The sequence below is a fragment of the Lynx rufus genome, unplaced genomic scaffold, assembly GCF_022079265.1.
Source record: "Lynx rufus isolate CCGP_SWC_20201006 ecotype Redwood Valley unplaced genomic scaffold, mLynRuf1.p SCAF_1, whole genome shotgun sequence".
In the NCBI taxonomy this organism is placed as follows: Eukaryota; Metazoa; Chordata; class Mammalia; order Carnivora; family Felidae; genus Lynx; species Lynx rufus.
The window spans coordinates 4,432,747-4,450,897 of NW_025814823.1; the positions used below are offsets into that span (position 1 = coordinate 4,432,747).

Below are 18,151 nucleotides of genomic sequence, written 5' to 3' on the forward strand. Positions count from 1 at the left end.
GGTGGCTTCGTTGGTTAAGCATCCAATTTCGGCTCGGGTCATGATCTCACGGTTCGTGAGTTCGAGCCACGCATCGGGCTCTGTGCTGACAGCTCCGAGCCTGGAGCCTGCTTCGGATTCCGTGTCTCCCTCTCTCTCTGCCCCTCCCCCACTCATGCTCTGTGTCTCTCAAAAATAAATGTTAAAACAATTTTATGAGGTAAATAGTGAAAAAAATCAAAAGGAATTCACCCTGCTGCGTTTTGAACTTGTTTGAGACCTGTGATCTCTTTTTTTCTCCCTTTTGGAATGGGACTGTCTATCCTGTGCCTTTCCCACCATTGTATTTTGGAAGCAAATGATGTGTCTGGTTTCACAGGTTCACAGAGGCAGAGGGATTTTGCCCCAGGATGATCCACGCATTAGCTCTTACTTAGAACTGACTTAAAGGAGTATGAGGATGTGATTGGGGACTCTGAGCTGGCGATTTTTAGATGAGATTTAGAGTTAGCATGGATGCTGACACTGTTAAGACTTTGGGGGATGTTGGGATGGGGTGAGTGTATTTGGCATTGGGGAAGGTCAGGAATTTTGGAGGACCAGAGCAGCCTATAATATGTTGGATCGTGTCTCCCAAACAGATACGCTGAAGTCCTAGCCCTTGGTATCTGTGAACGTGACCTTACTTGGAAACAGGGTCTCTGTGGGTGTACTCAGGTTAAGAGGAGGTCATATTAGATTAGGGTGGCCCCTAATCCAAGGGACTGGTGTCCTTATCAGAAAAGGGAGGTTTGCGCACAGGCAGACATAGAGGAAGGCCGGCCAGGTGAGGATGGGGGCAGAGCTTCCGCAAGTCGGGGGAAGTCTGGGTCTGCCAGAAGCTGGAAGGAGCCAGGTAGAACCTTCCTCAGGGGCTTCAGGGATACTGGCTCTGCTGATACCTTGATTTAGACTCCTAGCCTCCAGCATCGTGAGACAGTTACTTTCTGTGGTTTTCAGCTCCCCCGTTTGTGGTGCGTTGTGACAATAATCCCAGGAAACCAGTACAAATTCGAGCCTGGCAACTGGTTTCATAAACAACTATTTGTTGACCTAAATGGCGATTAAAACCCAAGCTACCAAATGAGCAAAGTGTTCCACAGCTTTCTGGAATGACTCGTCACCAGCTTACGCCTTGTGTTAGCTACGACATGGAATGAGCGCTTGGACGCTTCCCGGTGTCCCCAGAAATTCAGATGAGGGGTAAGTCCTGATGCGGCTCCTTCAAGAACTAACTAGCGTTATCAGAACACTGGTCCCATGAGAAACACGCGTGCAAAGGATTCTCCGGATAAGGGGAACGATGAAAACTCATAAATGAATTATAATAGATGATGCAGGCATCTTTTGAAGATTTTATTCTTAAGTAATCTCTACACCCAACACGGGGCTTGAACTCACAACCCCGAGATCGAGAGCTGCAAGGCCCCCCCCAGCTGAGCCAGCCGGGCGCCCCGACACGAGCACTTGGGTGCCGCTCTGTGATGATTACAGTAATGAGGGTGCTTCGTAGAGTAGAATCATCGGACAGCATTTTCACGAAGCCGTCTCCGATGGGTGGTGAGCAGAGTCTAACCGCCTCCCCGTCACTGGCTGAACAGAAGGAAGCCCGTGAAAGTTGTGTCATCGTCCTCATCCGCAAACAAGCCGTTAAACCTCTCCCCTCCTGCCACCTGCATCCACACCTCGTCCCCCAGCTTCAGGGGCAGCACGATGCCTCCGGACGCCTGGTCCTCTGAGCTCATGTAGCCGTCCTTGGTGTGCAGGATTTTTACCCCATTTTTGACCAAAGCTACCTGAACGTTCCTGGAGAAGACAGTGATGTGGTAGGTGAAGTAATAGACTCCGGCAACGTGGCAAGTGAATTTCCCCGTGGCTACATCGTAGTGATTGAATTCGTTGTACAGGATCTTATCAAATTTAATGGGCGCATCTGAAGCCGGAAACTTGCTCAGTACCGTGAGGCCCACCGTGAAAGCGCTTTTGGGCAAGACGGGAGTCTCGCCGATTTTCCCTTTTTCGCCTCGGTCCCCTTTCCAGCCTCTCATCCCCCGGACTCCCGGCTCCCCCTGGGGCCCGAGGGGCCCAGCATCTCCCTTGGGGCCAGGCTTTCCGACGGGGCCCATGGGGCCAGGTAGACCAGTTGGCCCCGAAGGCCCAGTGTGGCCCTGTAGCCCCTGAGGACCAGTGGGCCCCACGTCGCCTTTCTCCCCCTTTGGCCCTCGAGGGCCAGTCTCCCCCTGGAGGCCTTTCTCTCCCATGGGACCAACAAATCCCTTGGGCCCGTGTTTTCCTGGGGGTCCCTGGGAGCCTTGATCGCCTTTGATGCCTTTGGCTTCGACTTTTCCGTCTGCTCCTAGGCGGAGAAAGAGAGAATAAAGGAAAAGATGACTTGCGACACGTCACCTTGCAAAGCCAGCTTTGGCTTTTCTCGAGCACACGGAGGAGATAAAGCAGTGCAAGTACAGTAGATGCTCCGGGTCCGAACGTTACTTTACTCCTAAAACGCGTGCGTGGCATCCACACCCGCTCACACGCGCGTGCGTGCACACAAAACCCCTTCGTACTCCTGTCCGCTACGGTGGCGTCGGGGTCCGCATTAGAAGTTCCAGCTCCTTACCCACCACAGAGTCGACTCTGGCCACTACACACGGCCGACCCTTGGGCACAGGTCTTCGGAAAGGCAGACGAACTCAAGCTGCCTCCAGTGACCCGCCACTCAGCTCTCGTTCTGTGACATCTTCTAAAAAAACCCCTCACGGGACTGAACAGGCCCCTCAGGGCCCCCCGGCTCCTCCAGCCCGACTGGAGAGCCGTGGTGAGGAGCACGGGTTCTGGAGCCAAATGCCAAGACTCCTTCCTGTCTCCTCCACGCAGACACAGCGGGACAAGCCAGTCAGCCACCTACACCTCTGATGCCTCATCCGTAAAACTGAGACAATAATACCACCTCATTTATAGGCTGTTGTATCGAGTCGATATGTGGAAATCGGGGCACCTGGGTGGCTCAGTCGGTGAAGCGTTAGACTCCTGGTTTTGGCTCAGGCGATGATCTCACGGCTCAGGAGTTCGAGCCCCGCACTGGGCTGTGTGCTGACAGTGCGGGGGCCCGCTTGGATTCTTGCGCTCTCCCTCTCTCTTTGCCCCTCATGCACGTGTGCTCTCTCTCCCTCTCTTCCTCTCAAAATAAATAAACTTAAAGATACGTGAAAAGATGGGGCGCCTGGGTGGCTCAGTCGGTTGAGCGTCCGACTTCGGCTCAGGTCACGATCTCACAGTCCGTGAGTTCGAGCCCCGCGTCGGGCTCTGTGCTGACAGCTCAGAACCTGGAGCCTACTTCGGATTCTGTCTCCCTCTCTCTCTGCCCCTCCCCACCTCATGCTCTGTCTCTCTCTGTCTCAGAAATAAACATTAAAAAAAAATTTTTTTTAATAAAAAAAAAAAGATACGTGAAAAGCACTCAGAGCAACCTGGCACAAAGTGTTTGCCCTTGAGACCATTCTCTCTCCCCCCATCAGTCACAACTGGCAGAGCCCTCCTCACCCTCCCAGGCCCAATTCCAGCGCCACCTTCTCATGCACTGTTGCCAGAAGCCCGGAGTCAAACTTTAGCATCATTCCCCCGCGTCCACCCACTAAAACAGGCTTCAGCAAACTACGGCCCGTGAGCCAAATCCAGACTCACGCGTGTTTTTATCCGGCCCACAGGCGATGAATGGTTTGCATTTTTAAGTGGTCACAAATAAAATTCTGCCCTAGAAATAATGCTTAAAAATTATATAAAATCCAGCTTTTAGTTTTCATGGAGTTTCGCCGGAACACAGCCCCACTTACGTCGCATCTATGGCTGCTTTTCACTACGGTTGTGACCATATGGCCCGGGAAGCTGAAATTATTCACTATCTGACCCTTGACAGAAAAAGAATCATGAACTTCTAGAGATCGAGGGCCGTGCTGTCCTTATTGTTGGATCATCCTCAGAGGCTACAACGGCTACTTGTCCTTGGTGAGCGCCAAATGCCTAAGTCACTGACGGCTCAGAATTAGAGGGTGGCGAAACGGAACACGATTTCTGACCTCGTTCTCCTTTCTCTCCATTCATTCCATCTTTCCCTGGACCACCAGGATGTCCTGGTTCTCCTAGGTGAAAGAGAAGGAAATAGACAAGGGTTAGAATCCTAATTCCACGTTTCCTGAACATCGGTCTCCATCGGGGGTATAGACCGAAGAGTCCTGGGAGTGTGCCCCCACCCCCGCGATGCACACACTGTCTTTTGCAGAAGTGCCGGTGGAGAGAGGCAGATGTGAGTTGTGTAAAAGAAGTGAATTATGAAATGAATTGAGTGGACGTCCCAAGCACCCAGCTCCAGGAAGACAAGACAGGAAGGTAATATGTGCACAGATGATCACAATTACGTTTTCCCCTCATGAATTGAACTTGGGTAGCGACTGACTGTTGGAGGCACTGGGTGCCTCACTTCCACTCTTTTTCTATCTTGTACAGAATGGGGTGGAAGGTTCACTAGCCTCCTGTGAAAACACAGATGACTGTGGTTACCTGGCGCTATTGGGGACGGAAGAAGGGATTCTGGAAGGATCTCTCCAGCACCTTAGAGTGGTGGTAGATGTCACCCATTAAGGTGGCATGGCCGACCCCACTGGGAACATCAGGGAAGTGAGGTTTTGCCGACCACACATGAATTTTGAGCTCAGAACAGGCAACCCTGAGCTCCAACTTCCCATGTTGTAAGTCAACATCTCTGGAATCAAAGGCAGCTCTTGCTGTAAGGAAGGACAGTAGGAGCAAAAGTTGAAGGAATCATGAAGACACGAGTGTATCCCGTGTATGTGTATGCACACACACAGCACACACACTGTGGTCCCAGTGGGAGGGGAAGGTAGAGGAGTGGAGTTCATCAAGGTTGAGGTTTGGCCATTTACTTGCACTGGGCTGTTGACTACCCAGAAATGAGACTGGTCTAATGCCAAAAGTGACATGGGCTCTACTAGAGATGTCACCCATCGGAGACCCCGCAGAGCCCGTCTGCAGGGCAGTGGCAGGAGAGATGGCGGGTGGCCCTCTGCTTCATCCAGCCCACCCAACAGATCCCCTGGATTAGCAAATGCCGTGAGCACAGAAACCTAAAAACACCAAGACTTTCATTCAGCTCTACAGCTGACTCCCCATACGAAGTAATTTGTTCTAATATTCATTTCTCCAAAACTTAACAAAGGCTTTTTACAAACCCATATTCCAGGGGGGCCCGGGTGGCTCAGTCGGTTAAGCGACTGACTCTCGATTTCAGCTCAGGTCACGATCGTGAGATCGAGCCACCCACCCGTGCCAGCACGGAGCCTGCTTGGGATTCTCTCGCCCTCTCTCTCTGCCCCTCCCCCCACCCTCTAAAATACAATAATCATTTAAAAAATCCATATTCCAACAGCATTTGCTGGCAAAGCACCTTTTAGTTCATCCTGAAGTTACTTTCTGTGTATCATTTCAACCATTTTTAAAATAGCCAGAGGAATATCTAATCTTCTGGTAGGATTCTGAAATAGCAAGAGGGAGGAAAAATGACCGTGGTTTGTGCTCAGGTTCCCCAGAGAGTCCTGAAATGTCTAATTTAATTGGGGTGTTTCTATCAATGACTGATATCTCATGGTACAGTTTATAATTGGGATGAGATTCATTCTAATGAATGTAAATGTATATCCCTATGTCCCAAGTCTTAAAAATCTCTAGGTTTTTGTCAGACATCTTGTCAGATGTCTGACTAGTTCATCATTGTTTTCTCCCACTCACACGCACTGGAAAAGGTCACGCTAAGAAGAGAAATGACAGTGCTATTTTTGTGTGATTCTTGAACGTCTGCCTCATCGAGTCGACCTTCAACCTTCGATTTCTTTGCAGAAGTATTTCGGGCGCCCACCCGTTCGTGGGAGTTCGACAGTACAATTTGAAAGTCCCTCGGGCTGGGCACACGTAACCACAATACGCCACAGTACACGGACGGACGATGAACGTGTGAGGGCTCGCGCTCCTCCCACAGCACATGCTTCTAGCTTCACGTGACCTGTCCAAAGGGACCACGCGAAGCCACCCAAGTCAATTCATATAGGAAATATTTTCAAAGCTCAATTTTTTTCATCAAAATTTACCTTTTATTTTTTTAATTTTGTTTAACGTTTTATATTTGAGAAAGAGAGAGAGAGAGAGACTGAGCGTGAGCAGGGGAAGGACAGAGAGAGACGGAGACACAGAATCCGAAGCAGGCTCCAGGCTCCGAGCTGTCGGCACAGAGCCCGACGCGGGGCTTGAACCCACAAACCGTGAGATCATGACCTGAGCCGAAGTCGGACGCTCGACCGACTGAGCCACCCAGGCGCCCTCCAAATTTATCTTTTAGAATGTCAATCGGAGTTTTGATGTTTTCCCCCTGTACCCAGATAGACCAATCCGCTTACGTTTCAGGTATGTGACCCTACGGTCAGACCCAGGCTCAAGAACCAAGCCTGTCAGTTGGTGTCATGGAATCCACTCACGTATCCTGGCTTTCGCAGATCTCCTTCCCAGAGGCTGCATCCTGACCCCAGATCCCCAGACCCTGGGGCAGGTCCCAACACCTGAGTCCCGCCGTGTGGCTTCAGTGACCATCTGCTGTGGTATTCTCTGTCACGCCATGTCACCTGCCTCACCGTGTGGCAAGGCCCTAGCTCTCCCGTGCAGCGCAGCCAGGCGCTCTCTGCTAAATATTTAGCGGTCAGATTTCTCTATATGCTCCAAGTGCCAAAGACCCACCATACCTGCCATCTGAGGCAGAAAGATCTACACCATGTGCTTCTGAAGACGGCCTGTAGTATCAGAGGTGATGGCCCAAAAGCAGTTGTCCCCACTAGACGAGAACGTCCGGTGGAGGGGGGAGCCGTGTTGGTCTTGTCCTGCACAGTACCCCAGAATCTGGCCTGGAGCGGGCTCTCGGTCACTGCTTTCTCAGCAAGGGGTGCATGAATGAAGGAGGGGGAGCGGGCAGGTGATGACTACGCTGGTGATGAATGAATGAATGAATGAATGAATAAGAGGAACGGACGGGTACATGGAAGGGTAGCTGGAGGCCACCAAGTGGTGAGTACCTGCCTCTCCCTTGTCGCCCTTTGCTCCGTCTCGTCCATCTCTCCCGGGCAAACCATTGTGACCGGGATTCCCAGGGACGCCAGGGTGCCCCTGCCTGCACGTGTCCTGTGCGTTCACGTTTCCCATGCAGATCCCGCCGGCGAGCAGAAGCAACCAGGTCCTCATGTTTCAGATGATGGAGCTGAGCTGAGAGAGGGAAACACAGACCAGAAGGAAAGGCCTTTGTTTCTGGGGCCACAGACACAGCCTCTGCTCCTTGCCGTGGGGCACGGGCGCCCACTCCCGATCGACCTTGGACAGGATGGCCGAGACCGGTAAGGGCAGAAGCCGCTAGCAGACGAAGCTTCTCACAATCAGAAGGCCATCGTTCTTGAAAGGAACCCACGTGACTGGGACCACTCTGAATGGCGAATGGTCAGGGGGAAAGCCGAGTTCCAAGTCAAATACTCGCATTTACCACTCCGCTCCACTTGGGGCAAACCGCTTTTTGGAGCCAGAGAAGGGAATGATACTCGCTTCTCGGCGCTGCTGTAAGAACCAAGGTTGACTGCAAAGTGCATGAAAAGCACATGTTCAACAGTAAAGCAAACACAGAATTAGCATTTGATCCGGCAACCCCAGTTCGGGGTAGACACGCACAAGAGCTCGAAGCAGAGACTCCGACATACTTGGACACGCGTGTTCACACCAGCTCTAGTCACAGGAGCCCGAAGGTGGGAACAACCCACACGGCCGCCGACACGTGAATGAACAAGATGTGTTTACACACACGATGGGATGCTCCTCAGCCTTGAAAAGGAGGGACGTTCTGACGCATATACTACAACACGGATGAACCTTAAAGACATTGTGCAACGTGAAATAAGCCGGACGGGACCAATACTCTCCGATTCCACTCGTATGAGGGCCCTAGAGTAGTCGAATTCACAGGGACACAAAGCAGAACAGGGGGAGCCAATGGCTGGGGGAAGGGGAGGGGGAGCTAACGGGGACAGAGTTTCGGGTTGGGAAGACGGAAAAGCTCTGAAAGCGGACCGCGGAGACAGTCGAACAACGTGAACATACTTCAAGCCACTGAACTGGACGCTTAAAAGCGGGTAAAGTGGTAAGTTTTATGCAATGTTTACAATAAAAAATAAATAGAATGAAAAACAGTAAAGCATTCCACGCTGTCCTACTGTGATGAGACATATGCTTTGAGTTAGATTTTTGACTCTACAGGAAACCACCGTGAAGGGCATGTGCACACACACACACACACACACACGAAGGAACAGGCAGTTTGCAAAGTACACCTTCAGGCCCCACTGCGAGTTTTTGATTTGCTTTCCAACCCCATCAGGAGCGAAGGCCACGCCGGGTGGTGAGGTTTGCAATGAGATCTAAAGGAGCAGAGCAGCGAATCAGGCCAAGTGTTCTAGGCAGAGAGAACACACTGGCAAGACCCTAGGGTAGTGTGCACACAGGATTCGTGGGACGCTCTTGACTACATCAGATCTCCCCGGGAGGGGGGCGCCACACCGATGCCTCTCTTTCACGGCACCGTAGTACAGGGCTACCCTTACTTACGTCACCGTATGACTGAAGTCTGACTGCATTTTTCTCCTTACTGTACTCCTAGTGCTCAGTATTAAGCCTGCAGCACTGTGTTGAATAAATATGCGTTGAATGAAATGCGTGTGCCATGGCAGACACTTTAGGACATAAAAATAATAATAACCTGAGAATCGTGTCACACAGAGGACGGGTTAAGACGGCAGCGGAGTAGCCTGAGCTCGCTTCATCCCTCGAACATTCGAACACAGCTAGATGAATATCAAATCAGTTGAATACATGAGAAGCCGATCTGAACTGAGAGGGCCAGGCTGCACAGCTAGAGCTAAAAAAGCAACCCCAGTGTGGACGGTGGGAGCCACGGAGAGTTGACCTCGGGGAGAAAAGAACGTGTGTGCTGCGGAGGGGAGGGAGCCCTGATCACGGAGAGGGGAGTGAGAGAGAGAGAGAGAGAGGGAGAGAGAAAGAGTGAAGGTGCACCTAAGGGATCTCAGAGGAATAAACCGTCCCCCAAACCACTGGGAAAAGAAGAGGGGCTAACCACCACAAGCTTTTATGAGCCGCAGAGCGCAAAGTCTGAAGTTACCCAGGTCAGCGCCATCACCAGCTTTGCGCCCAGTGGGCCTGGCGGTGCTCCAGTGGGGAAGGAGTGTGGAGTGTGGAGGTCCGAAGCGGGCAGCATGGTCTGAGGATCTCTTGGGTTGCACAAGGAGAAACAGTTCCCTGGCTTGAAGTGCATTTGGGAGAGGTGGACTGGCCTCTCCTGGGACAGAAAGACCCCGTGGGCACCAGCCTGCCGCTCTACTCACTGGCATAAGAACAGAGATGCCAGCTGAGGGCGGCAAACCTTGGGTGCCGGGTTTTGGCTGTGCTTTAACACCAACTCCAAAAAATTGCTAGAACTAATACATGAGTTCGGCAACGTCACAGGATATAAGATCAATGTCGAGAGATCTGTTGCATTTCTATACACCAATATGCAGAGGAAAAGAAACCGAGGCATCGATTGTGTTTATCATTGCACCAAAACTCATAAGAGACCTAGGAATAAACCTAACCAAAGATGTAAAAGATCTGTAAGCTGAAAACTATAGAAAACTTATGAAGGAAATTGAAGATGCAAAGAAATGGAAAAACATTCTGTGCTCATGGATTGGAAGAAAAAACATTGTTAAAATGTCAATGCTACCCAAAGCAATCTACACATTCAATGCAATCCCTATCAAAATACCACCAGCATTTTTCAGAGCTAGAACACATAATCCTAAAATCTGTATGGAACCACAAAAGACCCCGAATTGCCAAAGCAATCCTGAAAAAGAACACCAAAGCCAGAGGCATCACAACTCCAGACTTCAAACCATATTACAAAGCTGTAGTGATCAAGCCAGTCTGGTACTGGCATGAAAACAGACATAGATCAATGGGACAGAATAAAAAGCCCAGAAATGGACTCACAACGATATGGTTAACTAATCTTTGGCAAAGCAGGAAAGAATATCCAATGGAAAAAAGACAGTCTTTTCAACAGATGGTGCTGGGAAAACGGGACAGCGACACGCAGAAGAATGAAACCGTACCACTTTCCTACACCACACACAAAATAAATTCACAATGTATGCAAGACCTAAATGTGAGACAAGAAACCATCAAACTCCTAGAGGAGAACACAGGCAGCAACCTCTATGACCTCAGCCACAGCAACTTCTTACTAGACATGTCGCCAGAGGCAAGGGAAACAAAAGCAAACATGAACTATTGGGACTTTATCAAGACAAAAAGCTTCTGCGCAGTGAAGGAAACAATCAGCAAAACTAAAAGACAGCCTACGAAATGGGAGAAGATATCTGCAAGATAAAGGGTTAGTATCCAAAATCTATAAAGAAATCATCAAACTCAACACCCAAAAAACAAATAATCTAGTGAAGAACTGGGCAGAAGACACGAATAGACATTTTTCCAAAGAAGATATTCAGATGGTAACAGACACATGAAAAGATGCTCAACATCGCTCATCATCACATGAATACAAATCAAAATCCTGATGAGACTTCACCTCACACCTGTCAGAATGGCTAAAATTAACAACACAGGAAACAACAAATGTTGGCAAGGATGTGGAGAAGGGGTGTAACCCTCTTACACCATTGGTGGGAATACAAACTGGTGCAGCCACGCTGGAAAACGGTATGGAGTTTCCTGAAAAAGTTACAAATAGAACTACCCTACGATCCGGCAACTGGACTACTAGGTATTTACCCGAAGGATAAAAAAATACAGATTCAAGGGGGCACACGCACCCGGATGTTTATAGCAGCACTATCAACAATAGTCAAATTAATGGAAAGAACCCAAGTGTCCATCAACTGATGAACGGGTAAAGAAGATGTGGTATAGGGGCACCTGGGTGGCTCACTCGGTTAAGTGCCTGACTTCAGCTCAGACCATGATCGCATGGTTCGTGGGTTCAATCCCCACGTCAGGCTCAGTGCTGACGGCTCAGAGCCTGGAGCCCGCTTAGGATTCTGTGTCTCCCTCTCTCTCTCTGCCCCTCTCCTACTCACGTTCTGTGCCTTTCTCTCAAAAGTAAACATAAACAATTTTTTTAATTAAAAAAGATGTGATATATACACACACACACACACACACACACACACATACACAATGGAATATTACTCAGCCATCAAAAAAATGAAATCTTGCTGTTTGCAATGACATGGATGGAGCTAGAAGATATTATGCTAAGCCAAATAAGTCAGAGAAAGATAAATACCATACGGTTTCACTCATTGGAATTAGGAAACAAAACAGATGAACATATAGGAAGGGGGAGAAAAAAAAGAGAGGGAAGCAAACCGTAAGAGACACTTAATGATAGAGAACAAACTGAGCGTTGCTGGAGGGAGGAAGGAGGGAGACAGGCTAGGTGGGCGACGGGTATTGGGGGCACTTGTGATGATGAGCACCGGGTGTTGTATGTAAGTGTTGAATCACCACTATGACACCATATGTTAACTAACATAATTTAAAGTAAAATTTGGAGAAGAAAATAATAACATGAGGCTAGGGAAGCAGGTCAGAACCCAGACCCTTATACAGCACTGAAGGCGACGTCCATCCGCACAACCTTTCAGATAAAGAGAAAAGACGTTCATATCTTAAACTTAGTGATCTCGTGCCGAAAATTCTTAATAATCCAACATTTGTTTGCCAAACATATTAGCCATGACATTATCTGTCTTGGTGCAAAAGTGCGTACTGCATAATGTGCTTCCATCCGTGCTGCTTGGGTATAATATTATGTAGCCCCTGAAATAATTATGTAGGTCATGTAGAAATAAAATATGTGAAAGATATATGTTGTGTTTCATTAAAAAAATTTTTGTTTATTTTTCAGAAAGAGAGAGAGAGAGAGAGAGAGAGAGAGAACGTGAGCATGAGCAGGGGAGGGGCAGAGAGGGAGGGAGACACAGAGTCTGAAGCTGGCTCCAGGCTCCGAGCCGTCAGCACAGAGCCCGATGCGGGGCTCGAACTCACAAAATGCGAGATTGTGACCTGAGCTGAAGTCGGATACTTAACCGACTGAGCCACCCAGGCACCCTGATGTTGAATTTTTAAAAAGTAGAATAAAATGGCATGTACATTATGAATTACACAGGTACCTATGTAATTCTATATGCATATCGACAAAAACTAGGACCAAATATATCCAAATGAATATGGCTGCTTTAGAATAGCAGGGTTATGAGGGTTTTTCCTTTTTAAAAAATGCTTTTTTACAGTGTCTATTAAAATATTTCTAGGGGCGCCTGGGTGGCGCAGTCGGTTAAGCGTCCGACTTCAGCCAGGTCACGATCTCGCGGTCCGTGAGTTCGAGCCCCGCGTCGGGCTCTGGGCTGATGGCTCGGAGCCTGGAGCCTGTTTCCGATTCTGTGTCTCCCTCTCTCTCTGCCCCTCCCCCGTTCATGCTCTGTCTCTCTCTGTCCCAAAAATAAATAAACGTTGAAAAAAAAATTTTTAAATATTTCTAGATAAATATTAAAACCAGCTAGACTTGTCTAGGATTATATCGCCATCTTATGGAAACTTCTAAATATCACAGCGTCCAGTTTGATGGCAAAGTATTTTTAGACAAGAAAATACAGATGTTTCCTTTTGAAGTCACAAACTTACACCATTTCAGGAAATTGAATTGTTTTCTTGGAGCCAAATTCCATAAATAATCTACACCATCCTCTTTTGTTTAACTCAGAAGTGACTGGTCATAGTTAAATCGAAATGGCACAGACCAACCTCTGCTAAAGGGTCTATATTTTTCCTTTTAAATTTTTTCAAAATGTATTACAATTATTTCAATAATAAAAAGATCTCAAGATCATAAAGGTATCAAATTAGGGTAAACTCCATTTTGTCCTCCAGCTAGGGAAGAGCGAACATCCATCCTTCCGTAATTTTTTTTTAATGTTTATTTATTTTCGAGAGAGACAGAGCATGAGTGAGGGAGGGGCAGAGAGAGAGGGAGACACTGAATCCGAAGCAGGCTCCAGGCCCCGAGCTGTCAGCACAGAGCCCGACGCGGGGCTCGAACTCACAAACCGCGGGATCATGACCTGAGCCGAAATCGGACGCTTAACCGACTGGGCCACCCAGGCCCCCCCTGTCATTTATTTCTCTGGTTTTGAGCACCTGCTTAGACCTCAAGCCTAGCACACAGACAACCTTCAACAGATGACTGTGAATAACCAAATATGCTCTGCTCCCAAATAAGCAGGGAAATAAGCTATGGCACTATCTTTAATACGAAAATCGAGAAGAGGGACGTGAGGGTTTGCACAAGGAATACAGTAGACGTTATATTAATACGTCATTAGTAAAAATAAAAAGTTGCGTTTGTACTTCTTACAAAGCCATAAATTGGATCCTCAGTTTCGTTAGTTCAGCCCACAATTGATGCACTCAGTTTAATTGCACTATGCGTCGTGGAATTGATGCACCTTTTAATTCCTCTACGTGTTTCTCCAGAATGCGCGACAGCTAGGAACGCTTCTCTCCCGCCCTTCCCTCCCCCTTCCCCCTCCCTTCTCTCACCTGGATCACTGCCACCCCCCCCATCTCCACACTGCACCTAGACTAGGGAGCACTTATTAGGCGCCACCCTAGGTTATAAGGACAGGCACTGCATCTTTCCGCTTGCTTATTTTCAGTACATCACCAACAATTATTTGTTGAATGAGCTAAAAAGAGAGAGAAAAAAAGAACTTTCGAAAGAAATATCCTGGCTCCAAATGTGGGCGACGCAGCCTTTGGGGGTGTGGCTGGGTATTAAATCTAATCCGTGTCGATGCCTTCGGTGGAGATCACTAGTTTCTCCAACCCCCCCCTCCTCCCCTTGCTCCCCGTAATAGAAATTTGAGGTGGCATGTGGCTGCCCGCAGTGGACATTTCCCAGCCTCCCTTGCAGAGGCCTGGAAAATACGAGGAAACTGGATTCTGGCCGGTGGGAATGAACAAGAGGGATCTGTGCAAGGACCACAGGCTTCACGGGGAGGAGGGCTGCTCTACCCTCCCCGGGCCCCTTGCCCCTCCCTGCGGCTGGGGTGTGCGTGGGTGGGTAGGGGGGCTGGTGAGACGTCTTGGGACTCCTTGAAGGAGAGCCACCCCTCGGGGATAGAAAATCTCTGGTCCCTGAAGGCCAAGCAGACCAGACCCGCCCCGCCGGCCCTCTCTGACACGAGAGAGAAGTACATCACAAGCCTGCTGGAGCCACTGTTACTTGGGGTCTCCCTCCCTACTGCTAAGCCCACGTCTTGACTAACGCGAGGCGCCTGCTGCCACAGGGGTGTAATTTATCCCAGCGAGGAAGGTCGGTGGCCATGCGTCGTGGGCCCAGTCGGCAGAGTTGCCGAGCACTCGCTGGATATGCAGCCCTCCAGGCGAGAGATTAAACAAGCGACCACGGTCGCTGCCTGAGCCGGACCCGTGTGAATCACAGGGAACAGACGCGACCCTCCCACCGAACCCCCAACCCGCGGGGCCCGAGGACCCTGGGATTCTGCTGTGATCTCCTAGACCTGACACACTGCCCCGGGGGTGGGCGGTGGGCAGAGGGACACAGACCGCAAAGGACTTTGGAGCTACGGTTTCTTAGACCCCCCGCAACAGGTCCTGACCGGGTTTCTGGGTTGTTTCTCCTTTGCCTGACCTACACGGTGCCTTCACTACCGAGCTTCTGGTTAAGGTCCCTCGGTTTAATAAAAGACCTGCGAGAGTCGAGCTGAGCGGCGCACAGTGGGTCTCCCAGCCTCCGAGCTCCTGCTGTTTCTCGCGTGTAACACGCGAGAGGAGAAACAACCCCGAACACCCCTCCCCGACCTGGCACTTCACGAACCTAAAAATCAAAAGACTGTCGCTCATCGAGTACCTTTTCTTCCACATGCCCTGCACATTGTATTTCTTCTTTAACGTACGTTGAGGGGCTTGTTTTCAAGCTACGCCGTGTAAGTGATGAAGTACGGCCATCCGTACAAACATGCACACGCTCAAATTTGTGCCAAATAATCTACGAGCTCCTCTAGAAAGCTCTCGGGGAGGGTCTACTCTTAACGACTTCTCCTGTAGCTTCATCCCTCCTCCCAGCCAGTTTGCAGGGTTCTGGAAGAACCTCAAGATCTGCTTTTGTCTCCTGTTCACCTCTTCCGCAAATGAATTCTGAAACCGGCTTGCTCCTTTCCTACCCAAAACTCGGCAGACAGCTGCCTAGCTCGCCAATAACTGAGCACGATCGTCACACACGGATTAAGAGCTGCTTTAGGACTCCCATGCCTTAAATCGAAACCAAAGCAGCGGTTTCCTAACGCACTTACCTGAACCCCAGGGCCACGGGCTGCATGCAGGTGCTGCACAAACCAGGACTCAAGGGCTCACTAAATAAAATCACGCCTTCCTGCCACATAATTCCCTGGTGGATGTATCTGCAAAACAGCAGGAAGGGGAGGGAACCGAGGAAGGCACAAGATGTTTTGGAAGAGCTTCAAAACTTGCAGCCAGACTGGAGTCAGGTAGCGTCTTCTAGCACTATCTGTTCAGAAGACTCGGCTCTTCACCCCCCTGTCCTTTTTAATCAAGGGAGAGAAAGCGAAGTACACTTCCGAGTCTGGAAGAAGGAATCCCCACGGCCGGTGTCTTTCCGTAAAGTGACGTTTGTGCCTTCGCTTCGGCCGCCTCCCCGCCGACCTTGGGCCAATTGCGGGCCAACAGGACGACAGATTGCTGGGATTCCAGATCCCTGGAAGGGACTTCATTTAACGAGATCTCTCCAACTTCTATGTGGGTCCTGTGATTGTAGACACCGTGTGTACCTTGGTATTTAACGCGCGTTCTCTTCACACACACACCACCTGCCACTGAAAGAAACACGGTGCGACTGTTTTTTGGACGCCACGTGATCATTAACGTTTCGTTTTGCCCCCATCAGAGTTCATTAACACGGATCTCTAACCGAGAAATAGCCTCAGGAGGACAAACGTACACAACGCTGTTTTTCAGAGGCTGTTGAGAACCAACTCGGACAACCTAGCTGGACTGCAGAGGCCACACAGAGAACGGGGGATGCGGGCTGGGCAAGTCCCATCGGACACAAGTAACACCCTCTCCACTCGCCGGGCGTCCGTTCCTCGTCTGTACCGCAGGGAAAGCAACACCAGCCTCACAGGGCAGGGCGGGATTTCGTTTGGCGACAGAAGCTAATCTGCTTTCTCTCCCGTCGTCCCGTAGCCTGAACTCCTGACCCGTAAACGCACCCAGACACCTCCGGTCACTTCTTAGTGGGAGGGGGGCAGCCCGAGCGTTGACCCCGGGGACAACTCCTCCCTCCTGCTGTGGCTGCCCCTCCCCCACCCGGTGTCACCCTCGTCTTCCCCTTCTCCATCCCTGTCTCCTCCCGTCCTCTTCCTCTGCCTGTCCGTGCTCCGGGCGTGATCCAGGGCCGATCCCCTCCTTGGGCTGTCCGCTCTCGGCTTCCCTCCCACCCGCACCTCCCGCTCTCACCTCTCTCTGGAGCCGCAGCGTCCAGCGGGTAGACCAGAAAGTCACACGGGCCCCCCGCCAACCCAGCCTCTCTTCTCTGCACCCGTCGGTGGCACCAGCACCCGGCCATCACCCCGGGGCAGAACCCGGAAACCGCATCTCGTCTCCACAGCTGCGTGACGGGCTCACGGCTGAGCATCCTTCACCTGTGTCCGGCCTCGCCCTCTTCTCCAGCGTCTCCGCTGCTGGACACGGTCTCCCAGGTCACCTCTGGCCTGGTGCGAAATCCACCCTTTTCCCCGACCCCGGGATGAGCTGAGCAAATCCCACACGAGCCGAAATCCCACACAATTTCCTCGCCCTCCGTTCCTCGGCCACGAAATGAAATCCCAGGACCTCACGCCGGTTGGCAGGTCCTCTGGGAGCCGGCTTCGACCCCTTCGGTTTCTCACGCGGCCCGTCAGTTGGATTCAAGCCACACACCCAGGCTCTTCGGGGCTGGGGGGGCCCTCGGGGATGCTGCCTGGGCCTTGCCTCCCGGGCCCCCTTCCCGCCCGGCCACTCGCCAGAGGGAAGGACTCCGTTACCCGAAGGCCGCGACTTGAACACCCCCCCCCCCCCCCGTCGCTGCACACTTCACTTCACCATGAGCTTTCATCACAACTCCATGTGCCTGTCTCCCCGCTTCGACCAGACGCTCCCTGGGAGGATTACCCAGTTCAGCTCGCCTCTCCGCTGCACAAGGCAGGCTGTGCTCCACCGAGGTCGGCTACCCCTCAGCCCTTCTAGCAAAGCCCCCACCGCCCTCTTTACCAGTTGCTACAAATGGCACCGGCTGGGTCCCTGGGAGCCTCCCTGGGAGGCCTTTCAGATTCCCAGTGTTCACCCTCCCCTGTCCCCTGCCCGAGCTACCCCCTCTTCCAGGGCAGCCCAAGGGAAGGGAGAGAGCAGTTTGGGAAGGAGGTGGAGGTTAGGAGTAAACAGTGGGGACGGGCTGCCTGGCAACCCTCTCGGGGATACTTTTCACTGCAAACAATGGGCTATTTACTTCACTTCTCTGAGTGTTAATTAGAGAAGGAAATTCAGGCATGTTCCCCGCCCCCAGAGGGTAAGCAGCGGATCTCCTGGTGAAGCGGCTCGATCTCGACCGGGATGAAAGGCGAAAGGCGTGTAAAGGCCTGTGCGGCTCATCTACCGTCCATCCAAGAGCTGCTCCTACAGAGAAGGCCTTTTCACTCTGGGTGTGGCTTTACCAGGCTTATTCCAACATGTGCGGACTTTCTTCAGTCGAGCGGCTCCTCCCTGTCCCCCTGGGGACCCCTCCTCGCACCCTTGTCTAGTGGTTTAAGCCTGATCATTCAGGGATGAATTTTTACTGACAGGAAGTCTATCACTGTCCAGTCAGGAAATGAGCTGTAGATCC

The 18,151-nt window shown here is 50.9% G+C and overlaps 1 protein-coding gene across 1 annotated transcript; it reads right to left on the reverse strand.

Moving 5' to 3' along the window:
* Window positions 1-1,464: 1,464 nt before the first annotated feature.
* Window positions 1,465-4,188, reverse strand: C1QTNF9 (C1q and TNF related 9). The gene is made up of 2 exons (XM_047074273.1): window positions 4,095-4,188; window positions 1,465-2,374 (listed from the first exon to the last, which is right to left on the reverse strand). The coding sequence occupies exons 1-2, from the start codon at window positions 4,117-4,119 to the stop codon at window positions 1,605-1,607; spliced, it is 795 nt and encodes a 264-aa protein (XP_046930229.1). The 5' UTR covers window positions 4,120-4,188; the 3' UTR covers window positions 1,465-1,604.
* Between the last annotated feature and the right edge of the window lie 13,963 nt (window positions 4,189-18,151).